Below are 14,412 nucleotides of genomic sequence, written 5' to 3' on the forward strand. Positions count from 1 at the left end.
TATACATATATTATCCAAATAAATAGAAGTAAGTAGAAGTAGGTAGGACATGTTAGGTACATAATGTCTTCCTTTAAAAAACTTTTTAGAAGTACATTAGATCTTTTTATTCTTGCAGATATGCCTTGTTGCTATTGAAACTTATCATACGATTTCTTTCAATTTTTAAGCAGACACGCTCTGAGAAACCAGTGACATGCAGCCATGACATGTTTCTGAACGAGGAATCACTTCCACCCCAGGGACCCCTCGGCTCCAAAGGTCACAGCGCTACAAAGCAGAGCACTATACATGCAATGCAGAAGCATATAGAAACTGCTGGAGGGGCTTACAGTCGCACTGCCGAGCAATACGCAAACACTGCAGAAGTATATAGAAGTTCGCTTTTACAGCAGAAACACGTATATGAATCGTAGTTCGGCCCTCTTGCAGAAAACATATTGACGCACAGGCGGAGATTCTGAGGCTAAGACTGCGCATCAAGATGCCACCCATCCTCGAGGTTTGCCCGACTTTCTCATGGCAGCAGATCACCTCCTGGATCGTGGTGCAAGCCCTGCAGTCCTGCTACAGGCCCCTCAATTGGCTGGGTTCCATCGTCGAATGGACCATCAACTTCTTTCTCCTCAACGGCGGGCTCTTCCGTCTGCTCTTCAAACTGTTCACCTTCCAATGGGGTCAGTACACTTCTGAACGCGTCGATGATCAACACCTCCCGTGTTTTCCATGGAGGTGCGGCTTTGTGACTTGGTTGCAAGTCGAACCGTCAGTTGGGTAACATAAAGATTATTTGTGATGACTTGCAGGTCGCATCATATTACCCGATCCGACCGCGGACAACTTCTTGAGCTGCGTGGGGGCGCTGGATCCCCGTTGCGACTTGTACGTGGACACGTCGAGACCGGGCAAGGCTTCCAGCACTCGAGCAGACGGAGTAGTTTTCCCAGATGAGAACGTTGGCTCGCGATCCACCGCGGATGTATGCGTCATGGCGGCAAAGCTGGCATACGAGAATCCAGCTGTTGTCAAGCGAGTGGTAAAAGACATCTGGAAGATGAATTTCGTCAAGTTTTACGAATGCTGGAACGGTGAGCACAATCTTGCTTGTGCTCCAGGTTCGACCCGAACGTTCTCAGTGGATACGACTGACGTCTGATTGATGCCATGTCGTGTGGTTTTGCTTGCAGAGAACCAGCAGATGGACAATACGCAGGCATTCATCTTCACCGACAAGCCCAAAGACGCGAACGCCGTCGTGGTGGCCTTCCGCGGTACGGAAGCATTCAATGCGTACGACTGGAGCACCGATCTGGACTTCACTTGGGCGGATCTGGTTCGTCTGGGCGGCGTCCACCTGGGGTTCCTCGAAGCGCTAGGGCTCGCCAGTCGCAAACATCGTGATACGATTGAGAGGCTGAACACGAATGCAATTGCATCAAGCGAAGCGACCGAAGCGCGAGAACAAGCCGAGGCAACTGCTACCCGTACCCCCGTCACCCCGCATCGCCGATCCAAAGAGGACATCGAAAAAGCCCCCTCAACTTCCGGCCTCGCCCAAGGCATCATTGACGATCCTGCCAAGGAGCTCGCGTACGACGCCATTACGAAACGGGTGGGGCTTATCCTCAAGGAAAATCCCAGGGCCAAGCTCTTCATCACGGGACACTCTCTGGGAGGCGCACTCGCCTCCCTCTACGCCACGATGCTCCACTACACCGGCCAGACCGAGATTGCCTCCAAGATCGGAGCCGTCTACACCTTCGGCCAGCCTCGTGTCGGCGACCAGGACTTCGTCAACTACGCGAACTCCAAGCTCAAGGGCAAATTCTTCCGCGTCGTCTACTGCAACGATGTGGTTCCTCGAGTCCCGTTCGACGACATCGTCATGGCTTACAAGCACATCGGCGACTGTAACTATTTCAACAGCGTGTACAAGGGAATCATTGTTAAGGAAGAACCCAACCGGAACTACAGCATCCTGTGGACAATATTTGTGCACCTGAACGCAGTGTGGGAGATTGTCCAAGGCTTGTTCTTTATCACTCTCTTGTACGGCAATCAGTTCTCGGAGTCGACGGTGTGCCTGCTGTTCCGCATTCTGGGATTGGCGATTCCGGGATTCGCCGCGCACAGTCCATGCAATTATGTGAATTCGGTGCGCTTAGGGCCGCTTCCGCTCAGAAAGTGCATCCCATGTGACGTTGCTGACATTTCGCAGGGGATTGCCTTGATGGAAGACAACGTGAAGGACATCCTGTGCTGCATTTTGGTGGCGTTTTTCGGGAATCAGATTTGCCATTCCGGTCCAAAGTGCCTGTTTCATGCCCGAAACTGCATGCCTCCTATGAAGTTTGGAGCAAAAGAGAACCTGTAATCGAAGAGGTTATCTGTGTGTTTGTGTGTTTGTACATAAATATATATATATATATATATATATACATATTTAAATATATATATATATATAGATATATAAATATATAAATATATATAAATATATATTTATATATCTATATATATATATATATATTTAAATACCCTTGTATTATTGATAATAGCAAATCTACTCCTCACTTTTGTCATAATATCAAAACTTCCTCTAAACTTGATAAACTATTACAATTGTTCTTTTTTAAGTAAAAATTGACCCGACCTTCATGACTTGTGCCCTCAGCCGCATTCTTTGGATACTGCTCGGCCATTTTTAGCAAATGAATGAAATCACGAACAATTGATAACTACTGGTTTTCTAAAATACAATGGCCTTTTCACATTTTGTAACATCAAGTTGATACTGGTTGACTTGATGCAAGTTAGATTAATCTTGTAGCCTCTATTGTCCATGGAATTTTGTAAGATGCTTACATCATGATATTGTCATACCTATTGCAAAGCTGTACGTGGATTTGAGTTAAGGTAAGAGGTCCCATCAAGAGATGAACAGTTTTGTGGGCTTTGCAGTGCCATCCACGAGTGAAGGGAATGAGTAGATTTTCTTTTCACAAATCCGTGGACATTACACCGATGCTAACACCCACCACAATGAAGTACCAAGGAACAAAACTCATCGCAAACTCAACAAGTTATATTTTCAAAGACTTCAATTGATTTTCTCTTAACAAGACGTTTTTGTTGCATTCCAAACACAGTTACCTGGTTGTGAAGTCCAGGCAAACTTGACTACTCTTTGTTCAAAACTCGAAAAAAATTCTTCGAACAATTGAAGGGGCTGTTAAAAAGACTTGGTCTATCTGAGAAGCTAATTTCTTCAAATGTTTGCTCATTTTGAGACCAATGATCAGATATTATTTTTTGGTCGATTCTCTTCTCCATCTCTCTTCTCACCACTATTTCCACTATCTTTGCATGTGCACTGCAATGTGCTAAAATACAGCCAAATGCTGTTCAAAATCCACATCATCTATGTCTGTGGTTCGTAAATCCATCAATCGTAATGCAATGCTATGCTGCATTCCCAACTTTTGCATGCCCATATAAAAATATTAATTCAAAAAAAGCAGTTACAAAATGCATCATATCAAAGATTTTTTTTTAAAGAAGAATTTGAATACACAACATTTTAGACACATACCACACAACAAAATTCACAAAAAGTTCATACTTAGCAATATAGGTATTTTCTAATAAATTCCAATGCATGAATGCTCAAATACTCTCAATCAACACTTGTTAATATACAATAATAGTGATGTTAGATAGTAGCAGCATTCACAATTATCCATGTCTATAAATAATTAATCAGTGTTGGTTTGTAAGCATTGATGGTTGTGTCTATTGGTGAAATAGTTACATTCCTTATTTGTCAATTGCAAGCACAACACGACAATGTCAAAGACATAGATGATATGGATTTTGAACAACATGTGGGTGTATTTTGGCACGTTGTAGTGCACATGCAAAGATAGTAGAAGTAGTGGGTGTATTTTGGCACATTGTAGTACACATGCAAAGATAGTGGAAGTAGTGGGTGTATTTTGGCACGTTATAGTGCACATACAAAGATAGTGGAAGTAGTGGTGAGAAGAGAGATGGAAAAGAGAATCAACCAAAAAATAACATCTAATTATTGTCACGGACACAAAATACAGACTTGAAATCTAACAAGAAGTTCAAGAAGAAGTGGCAGAACTAGATTAAACAGATGAGTACAAGAACAACACCAGAAAGGTGAGCTAGAACTCCAAGAGATGTGTTGTCGAGACTGAAGAACTCTTCAGCCTCGATCCCTATATATACTCCTACTTAGGAAGCTTCTCGAGCTACTTCTATTAACTAGGAAGCTTCTAGAAGGTTCCAGAAGCTTCCTTTCTAGAAGGTTCTAGAAACTTCTCGAGCTACTTCTATTAACTAGGAAGCTTCTAGAAAGTTCCAGGGGCTTCCTTTCTAGAAGCTTTTAGAAACTTCTCTTCTATAAGGTTCCAGAGACTTCCTTTCTAGAAGCTTCTAGAAACTTCTCTCTAAAAGGTTCCAAAGGCTTCTCTTCTAGAAAGTTCTAAGGAATATGTCCCTAACATCATCCCCTCCTTTAGCTTCGAGGTCTCTGAGAAGCAATGTTGTTGATCAGTACCAACGCAAGAAAATGAAGATCTTTCACATAACTTCTGCTATGAACTCCAACTCTTGTTTACGAGGCAAGTGGTTCATCGACCCTTGAAGCCAACGATAGTGGCCCACACCTTCGACTTCTGACCAAGCATGAACTTCCGTGTCCTCATTGTGAAATTGTCCTACAAACACGCCTTCTGGCTGACCATCGTAAGCAGGCTCGATCTCAAATACGATCACCAGTGATCGGTTACTCGGTATCCTCCGTTGTCGTCGTGGTACATGTATTTCTTCATCTCGGGGTCGCCTTCGTGAGCTACTCGGTTGCGATACTCTGACTGGCATAGTATCTATCTTTTGGCTATCCATATCAAAAGACCAAACTACGATCTATCTTGGAGAAAATAACTACATCAACTACGAATTTTGTAGGTGCTCTCCCCTTTTCTTATATTGTTGGGAGAACAAGCTTCAGAAAGAAGCTATCGTCGAATTGATTTAGGTTTATCAGGATGTCGTTGATGAAACTCTTGTACCTTTTGTGGCGCATTCGCAAGATTTTCAGCTGGCTTCCACGTTCGCTCATTAATGTCATAACCGCACCAATGAACAAGATATTCTAACTTTCTCCACCTTCGCCGTGAATCCAATACCTTTTCAACTTCGTATTTTTCATGGTTGTCGATTTCAATACTAGGTGGCGGACATTGCACTCTTCCAGGAAAAGATGACTCTCGATAAGGCTCCAACAGAGAAACATAAAAGACTGGATGTACCTTCATAAAAGTTGGTAACTCTAGCCGGTATGCCACTAGATTAATTTACTTCCGGATGGTAAATGGTCCCAATCTTTGATAGTCCAACTTATCACATGGTCGCTTGGTCTTGATATTTCGTCGAAGAAGCCAGACTTTGTCTCCAACTTTGAAAGTAGGTGCTTGATTCCAAAATCTATCTACAGACGTCTTATAGGATTCTTGAGCGGATTGAAATTGAAGCTTCAACATAGTTTGAAGCTCTGATAGTTGCTTCGCAAATCCTTCAGTTGCTGGATTGTTATTTGTTGATGGACTCAATAAATCAAGCTTTGGATGATACCCATAGTTGGAAAAGAATGGTGTTTGTTGAGTCGACGCATGGAGAGTGTTGTTATATGCAAACTCAGCTAGCGGTAGATATGCAGTCCAATTGTCTTACTGATAGTTGATGCTGCATCGTAAGTACTACTCCAAGACTTGGTTCACCCGTTCCGTTTGGCCATCAGTTTGAGGATGAAAAGCTGAAGAAAGCTTGATATCCACCTTCAATATTCCAAAGAGAGATCTCCAAAACTTTGACACGAATTGGGTACCTCGATCTGATATGATATCATCTGGTAGTCCATGATATCGATACACATTATTGAGAAAGAGTCTTGTTGTGACTTCACTAGACGATGTCTTCTTCCAAGGAACAAAGTGTGCCATCTTCGTAAGCCGATCTACCACGACAAAGATGCTGTCAAATGAGTTTGATGATGGCAAGTCCGTGATGAAGTCCATAGAAATTGAAGACCATGGTTGACGTGGAATTGGCAATGGCTGTAGGAGTCCATAAGGGCGATGCCAAGGATTCTTGGATCTTGAACAGATATCACAGGAAAAGACAAAATCTTTTACATCCTTCCACATTTAGGGCCACCAAAAATCTCGGGAAATAAGCTCTAAGGTCTTGTTGAATCCAAAATGTCCCGCAGTTGGAAAATCATGGCAAGATTGAAGAACTCGGAGTCGTGCTAGTCCTTTTGGAATGTACAATCGCTCTTCAAAGTATAAAAGATCTCCCTCCACCTTGAACTTATCGTCATTGGTACGTTGCTTGATATCAATGGCTATTGAATCTTTAATAGTCATAGCACGTACCTGGTTTAGGAAGTCAGCATCAAATGATACAATAGTAGCACAAAGTTGAAATCTCTCTGGCTTCAATAACGTTGTACATTGTTGATCAAACGCTGCTTCTCCAGCCTTTGGTGCAAGATACGATCTCCTCGATAAAGCATCGGATAGTCCTTGCTGCTTTCCAGGTCGATAAGTGATAATAAAATTGAATCTAGATAGCGACATATTCCACCGAGCTTGACGCCGATTTAGAACTCGAGCCGATATGAAATACTCCAAATTCTTGTGATCTGTATATACGGTCATTGAATATGCAGCTCTTTCAAGAAAGTGACGCCATTCTTCAAAAGAATCCACTATAGTAAGAAGTTCCTTATCGTGGATCTCATAATTAATTTCAGCAGCAGAGAACTTCCGAGAATAGAATGCAACTGGATGGAGCTTCTTGTCTTCACTCATTTGTGAAAGCACAGCTCCCAGAGCAAAATCTGAAGCATCAGTCTCTAAATAGAAGGCCTTTGTAAAGTCTGGATGTACCAAAATTGGAGCTGTAGTAAATGTTGTCTTCAAGTCTTGAAACGCCTTCTCCGCCAAAGGTCTCCATTCCAACTTCTCCTTGCATGTTAATCGAGTAAGAGGAGCAGCAACTTGAGAATAATTCTTGATGAAGATCCGATAGAAGTTAGCAAAATCAAGAAAGCATTGTACATCTCTAACCGTCTTTGGAACCTCCTAAGATATGATTGCTTCTACTTTCTTGGGGTCCATCTTCAAACCTTCTATAGTCGCAATGAACCCCAAAAACTCCATCTCCGTCTGGTGAAATAAACACTTTTTTAATTTGGCATATAGTCCTCGCTTGCATAGTTTCTCCAAGACCAAACGAACATGCTTCTCATGCTCTTCCTCATTTTTAGAGAATATTAGAATATCGTCCAAGTAGATGACAACAAAATCGCCGAGGTGTTCTCGAAAGATGTCATTCATCATATATTGGAAAACTGCTGGAACATTAGTAAGACCAAAAGGCATGACATTACATTCGAAATGACCATACCTTGTACGGAATGCTGTCTTCCACTCATCTCCTTCTTTGATTCGTACGAGATTACAAGCTCCCCTTAGATCAATTTTTGTAAAGATCCTCGCACGTCCAAGTTGTTCTAAGAGACTAGAAATCAAGGGTAATGGGTAACGATTTTTCTTTGTTACCTTGTTGAAGCCTCGATAGTCCACACACATCCGTAATGATCCATCTTTCTTCTTCACAAATAAGATGGGTGCTCCAGCTAATGATTTTGAATGACGAATGAAGTTCTTGGCTAGATTCTCGTCAATGTACTTTCGCAACTCTGCCAACTCCGTTTGCGATAGATTGTAGATTGGGCCAAAAGGTGGTTGTGTTCCTTCTTGCAAGTCTATGGCACAATCATACGGTCAGTGTTTCGGTAGTATGTGGGCGTTCTTCTTTTGAAACACGTCTTTAAAATCTTTATATTGCTCCGGTATACTTGCTGTTGAGATCTTCTCCTCGGTAGTTGGAGCCGCATAAATGACAAATGGAGTGCCTTCCTTAGATGATTTTATAAATGCTCTTGCTCCAATGAATAAGGATTTCTTTTTTCGAGGTTTTTTACTAGATTTTTTCTTGGATGATTTTGTAGGAAAAGTCATCTTCCGCAACCTCCAATCTATCAATGGATTATGTTTTTTCAACCAAGAAAGACCAAGAATAATAGGATTTGATGGGGTTCTAATAATATTAAAAATAATATGACTACTATAGTCTTTAAACGTTACTTCTCTAGGTTTTGATTCATGGGTGATGCTACCAGACAATAAAGGTCACCCATCTATGACCTCAATATGAACAGGTTTTGATTTTTGTACTAAAGGGATCTTACGACGCTTTGCAAATTCTTTGTCTAAAAAACAAGCAGATGCTCCTGAGTCTAGTAGTGCTAAGGTTCTCAGTTTTTGAAGGCCGATAAACAGAGGGATCGTAAAACAAAGTTCAGGTTGGGCAGAAAGAAAGGAACGTGATTGTTGTTGGGATATTTCATTGTCCAGCCGCACGGTTCCTACTGTGGCTGGGCATCCTCGTTTTCCTGAACGAATACTCTCCTAGTCTTGACTATGCCTCGATTTTGCTTTTTGGGGCAGTTTTTGACTTTGTGGCCTTCTCCACCGCAATACAAGCATAAATTTTCCTCCATACATCGCTTTTTTTCTTCTATAGTAAGAGATTTGACACGTACCGCATCAATTTGCATGTCTTCCACCTCTGAATGTGAATTCACTGTGCTTGCCGACATAGTTGGAGTATGGCTAATTATATGTTGTCTTGAGCATTGGTCTTGGCGACGTTGGAATAGGCGATTATCGCACTTCACAGCTTGACTAATGGCTTCATTGAGCGTTCGTGGATCAGGAAGAGTTAACAGCAAATCCTTCACATCATCTCTTAAACCCCAATAGAATTGACTCATCAACGCTTCTTCATCCCAATTAATGTCGCATACTAATTGCCTGAAATCTGAAGCATAGACTGATGTAGAACGCATCCCCTGTCATAGCGACCGGATCTTTGTTGTAGTCCATCGAACCTTATCGTGTTCACCAAATGCTTCCGCAAATGCTTCCAAAAAGGTTTCGAAGTTGTTTAATATGGATGATCATTTCTCAAACAAAGGAGCAAACCATGATAGGGCTTGTCCCGTAAGTAAGGTTCCAACAAGCCCAACACGTGACTCCTCCGTTGGATATCGTTCGGGCTGTAAAATTGTTATCAACCTGATTTGATTGACAAATCCTCGAAACTTGGAACATGTTCCATCGAACTTATTTGGAAGGCTAACTCGAGGCTCCTTATGTTGTAGAACTAGTGGTTCTTGTCGAACCTGAGGTAAAGTTGTTTCTCCAAGTGCAGAAGTTTGAGGCTGGTGCAGTTTAGATTGTGCTATCCCAGATACTCCATCATTATGAAGCCTTGCCACCACTCCTTCAATCTCTGCAGTTATTTGTGATAACGTAGCGAGGGCATTCATAATAGCATCTAACTTAGACTCCGAACTTTCTGTCATACTAATGTCTTGATCTCCAGCCATTCTAAAAGAAGGACAAAAATGACTCTACAAAAGGCAATATTGGTTTATAGGAGGGTAATCCAGAACCTATAAAACGCCTAAAGAATTTCAAGAAGAGGGGTAATCCACTCTCTCCAAGAAGAATAAGACTCCAATATTGTAACAGAAGAAGTATCAGTTTAGAGGAGGGTAATCCGCAACCTCTAAAATGCTAGTATACTTTCAAGTAGAGGGGTAATCTACACTCTACTAAGAAAGAACTAGCTCTGATATCTCAAGTTAGTGCAGTCTCGACAAACTGTTACGGACACAAAATACAGACTTGAAATCTAACAAGAAGTTCAAGAAGAAGTGGCAGAACTAGATTAAACAGATGAGTACAAGAACAACACCAGAAAGGTGAATTAAAACTCCAAGAGATGTGTTGTCGAGATTGAAGAACTCTTCAGCCTCGATCCCTATATATACTCCTACTTAGGAAGCTTCTCGAACTACTTCTATTAACTAGGAAGCTTCTAGAAGGTTCCAGAGGCTTCCTTTCTAGAAGCTTCTAGAAACTTCTCTTCTAGAAGGTTCTAGAGACTTCCTTTCTAGAAGCTTCTAAAAACTTCTCTCTAAAAGGTTCCAGAGGCTTCTCTTCTAGAAAGTTCTAAGGAATATGTCCCTAACAATTATTTGTCGCAAAATAAACAAACATTTGAGGAATTTAGCTTCTCAAATAGATTGTCTTTTTAACAACTCCTTCAATTATTTGAAGAATTTCTTTTGTTTTTTGAACAAAGAGTAGCCAAGTTTATGCAGACTTTACAACAAGGTAATTAAGTTTGGAATGCAATAAAATATGTCTTGTTTAAGAAAATATCAATTGAAGGTTTTGAAAATATTACTTGTTGAGTTTGCAATGAGTTTCCTTCCCTGCTGCTCAATGTGGTAGGTGTGAGCATTGGTGTAATATCCACTGATTTATAAATAGAAAATCTACTCATTTTCTTCACTTATAGGTGATACTGCAAAGCCTACAAAACTGTCCATCTCTTGATGGGACCTCTTAGCTGAACTCTAATCTATGCAGAGCTTTGTAGTAAATATGACAATGTCATGGTGTAAAAATAATACAAAATTCCATGGACAATAGAAGCTACAAGATTTATTTGAGCTATATAAACTTGAATAACATTGACTTGATATTACAAATGTGAAAAGGCCGTTGTATTTTAGAAAACCATTGGATATTAATTATTTGTGAATTTATTTATTTTCCAAAAATGGCCAAGTAGCAACACTTTGTGCCAAACAATGTGGACAAGGGCCTGCCAATTTCTTACAGTTACAAAAATTGGGTTGATTTCTACTTGAAAAAAGAACAATTGTGATAGTTTATCAAGTTGAGGGATAGTTTTGATATTATGACAAAAGTGAGGGATAGATTTGCTATTATCAAAAATATAAGAATGCTCTTGATATTTCAACATATTTCAAGTATAGAAATAATATTTTTTTCTTTTTTATACTTATAATCAATTAAAAATTTAATTCAATTAAGAATAAATTTTATTTTAAAAAAATCTTGTTAAAAATTTAATACATATATATTCATAATAATAGGTCTAATTAATACTCGCAAAATCAAATGAATTTTTAAATTTATAAAAACCTATATAATTTCTAATTAGATCTTATTAGAAATTTGGCTTCAAATGAATCTATGTAATAGATAAAAAAAATAACATATTCAATTATATATATTAATTATAAACTTAAGAAGTTTTTAATATTGATATTAATATCAAATCTTTTTATGCCATTTTTTCTCTCAAATAGAGAATCAAATGTACTCTTTTGCAATAGTTTTAACAATGAAAAGTATAGATTATATTTAATAATATTAAATGCAAGATCAATAGGTATGTAGATTTATAAAAGGTGAAATGGCTTTACAACAGTATTGTTATTTCTACCAATAAAGTGATTTTTTTATATTTTCAAGTTATTTTAATTTTCTTATTCTCAATGCAATTAAGATGAGAACTTTAGAAGTTGTTATTGTATCAAATTATTTTTATAAAATAGAAAAATAAAAATATGTATAATGATATAGATATTTTTAGTTTCACCAAAATAAAAAATTATAACTAATTTCTAAAATATGCAAAGAAAATTAAATCAAAGTTAAATAAAAATGTAAAACTTAGTATAATTTTTGTACTTGTAAGTGTTAAATAGTTTTGTGCAAAAAAAATATTATTCTTTTTAAAAATACTACTAATCATATTTTTTTAATTACTTAATTATTATTTAAGAAATTAATCAATACCTATTTAAATAAAATTGGTAATTATCATTACAGATGAATAATTTGAGTTTTTTAACCAATAAATATTTTCAAACTTACAGCAAGAACATTGTATCATACTTTGTAAGATTTATAGATATGATGATACCACCTTTGTAATAGAATACATGTAATAGAAGTTATTGTTAACAAAGGTTCTAAAAGATTGAACATACTTGTCAATTGTTTTTTTATATTAAATAAAATAAAATATTGGTATGTGATATAAATTATTAGGTTTATGGATACCACTTTAATCAAGATTTGAACTTTTTTTCTATTCTAGTCTTCTATAAAAATTACATGTAGTATGCCAAAAGCTACAATATGTACATATAAAAATATATATGCTAATTTTTTTAAAAAGGTCATGATAGGAGTTTTGCTAAAATACAAAAAAAGATATTTGAATGATAAAATAAATATTTAAATTTAAATAAAATTACTATTAGAATAAAAATTTAAATCTTAAACGATTTACAAATCTTCTAAATGAGATGAATAGAACTTTTTTTCTTTTCTTATTTTTAATTTTTTTTTTTTATCTAGAACAAAGACAAGCCTACATCAGAAAGATATAGATGAATTTATTGCAAGTCAAAACATGAGTATTATTAGTTGGATATTTTTATTCATTAAAAAATCTTTATAAAAATAAATATTTAAAATTTTTCAACAATCTTTTATTTTATTCTAAGAGTTTAAATAGCTATTTAACTTTACAAATAAATTACAATTTTAGACATGGTAGAAGTTTATTTTAAGACATACCTAATGGCATTAAAGAAACAATAAAAAGATTGTTTTAAGACATGCCGAATAGCATTAAAGAGACAAATAGATTATTTGTGTATTCTATATTTCTAAAGTAAGTACCGAATGTGGATAATTACTTGTAAGTTATTGAATATAATAATAAATAGAATAATTTTTTTGTGTTTATTTTTACTAGTAAAAATAATTCTAATCATGCACCTTACATCCAAGATATTGTGATTTTACTAAGAGAATTTATTAACAATATCATGTTCTAATTTAATATTTAAATTAGATTGCAAATATAATTTTTAATATGATAATTATTATTTTAGATGTTTCTTATCAATAAAATAATAAGTCCAATTACAATAAAAAAAAACTTTGGTAAAAATATAATTGACAATAATACATATATGTCTTTTTAAACTTATAATAGAAGAGAGGAAGGATGTAGAGATTTTTTGTATAAAAATATATTTAATGATTATTAGAAGAAATAATGCAAGATGATTAGGATTTATTAAGATGTTCTTTAAAAATTTCTTATAGAACTTAAGATAAGAAAACATAAGGTTCTATTCTTGACATTAATGAAGTATATGTTAACTTAAGTATATATTACTATCGAAATATCTTTTAAAATATTTAAATATTTTTAATATTATTATTTAAAATTAAGTATTTCACTTTTTTTCTTTTTATCACACATACATATTATTTTTTAAAATCATAATAAGAATAAATTGTTTTTTATGATAAATAATGTTGGATTTATAAAGCTATTTTTTTATATACCATTATTTTCTTTATATAAAATATCTTTGCTATTTTTTGAAACTAAAATGTATTATATATTTTTTAACCAACTTTATCAAAATTAGTAAGATTTTGTTGTGTCTTTGCATTAATGTCAAAAAACATTATTTAGCATGCTCATACTATTCTATAAGGAATTAGTTAAAAGATTTAATTAATAATTTGTTAGATGATTTTAAAATATACAAGATATGTATTGACCTTGATGTATATCTCAACTAAGACACATTGAAATCTGGTTGTAAGATAAGAAAAGATATTGACTCTTAACTAATATATGCTCTATAACCAGTAAGTATAAATAATATTTTTAGATAAGTTTTGTTTTAAAGTAATTAGATTAGAATATTTAATCTTTATCAATCTAATTATTTTATAAAAAATATTAGCTAGTATTTTTGCTTATTTACTTGAGATTTTGATTTCAACAACTTTCAATCAATTCAAAGCCATAATATAAGTTTTTTAACTTGATTATAATTGATTATAATTGATTCTAAGTACATATAAAATATTAATTATAATAAAGTTTAAAAAATAAATGTATTTAATATAATTGGCTATTAAGCAAAAAGCTTTGTTGAAAAGATGTATTTTTATTAATTTTTCTATTTAATAATAAATAATAAATTTAATACCTGTCTAATAAATTTATGTTTATATAAAAAAATTAGATTTTATAAATTCTTGTAATTATTTTAATCATAAGATAGGAATTTTTAAGAAGTTATCAATTTAATTTGAATTTAACTTTTTAAAGTTTTATTTATAATATCTAAAAAAAATAAAATTATAACGATTTTCTTCAACCTTAAGTAAGAAATTACACAATCAATGATGTTCATTATTGTTTAAAATTCCAAATGTTTTATCTAGTCAATTAACCAATCATAGTGCAATGATTCAAGATGCTTTAATGTAAAGAAGATCTTAAGCTTCAGGGTGATGGTACTGAATAAGTATGAGACAACACATG

The 14,412-nt window shown here is 35.6% G+C and overlaps 1 protein-coding gene across 1 annotated transcript; it reads left to right on the forward strand.

Moving 5' to 3' along the window:
- Positions 1-242: 242 nt before the first annotated feature.
- Positions 243-3,714, forward strand: LOC112279699 (triacylglycerol lipase OBL1). The gene is made up of 4 exons (XM_073532587.2): positions 243-677; positions 807-1,088; positions 1,188-2,382; positions 2,672-3,714. The coding sequence occupies exons 1-3, from the start codon at positions 485-487 to the stop codon at positions 2,372-2,374; spliced, it is 1,662 nt and encodes a 553-aa protein (XP_073388688.1). The 5' UTR covers positions 243-484; the 3' UTR covers positions 2,375-2,382; positions 2,672-3,714.
- Positions 3,715-14,412: the final 10,698 nt, after the last annotated feature.

This window comes from Physcomitrium patens, chromosome 3 (genome assembly GCF_059467195.1).
Source record: "Physcomitrium patens ecotype Gransden chromosome 3, ASM5946719v1, whole genome shotgun sequence".
Taxonomy (NCBI): Eukaryota; Viridiplantae; Streptophyta; class Bryopsida; order Funariales; family Funariaceae; genus Physcomitrium; species Physcomitrium patens.

Excerpts from the sequence above, each read along its gene's own strand:
- LOC112279699 (XM_073532587.2), top strand. The coding sequence starts at position 485 with ATGCCACCCATCCTCGAGGTTTGCCCGACTTTCTCATGGCAGCAGATC. Across the intron at positions 678-806 it reads ACTGTTCACCTTCCAATGGG|GTCGCATCATATTACCCGAT; the intron begins GTCAGTACACTT and ends GATGACTTGCAG. Across the intron at positions 1,089-1,187 it reads GTTTTACGAATGCTGGAACG|AGAACCAGCAGATGGACAAT; the intron begins GTGAGCACAATC and ends TTTTGCTTGCAG.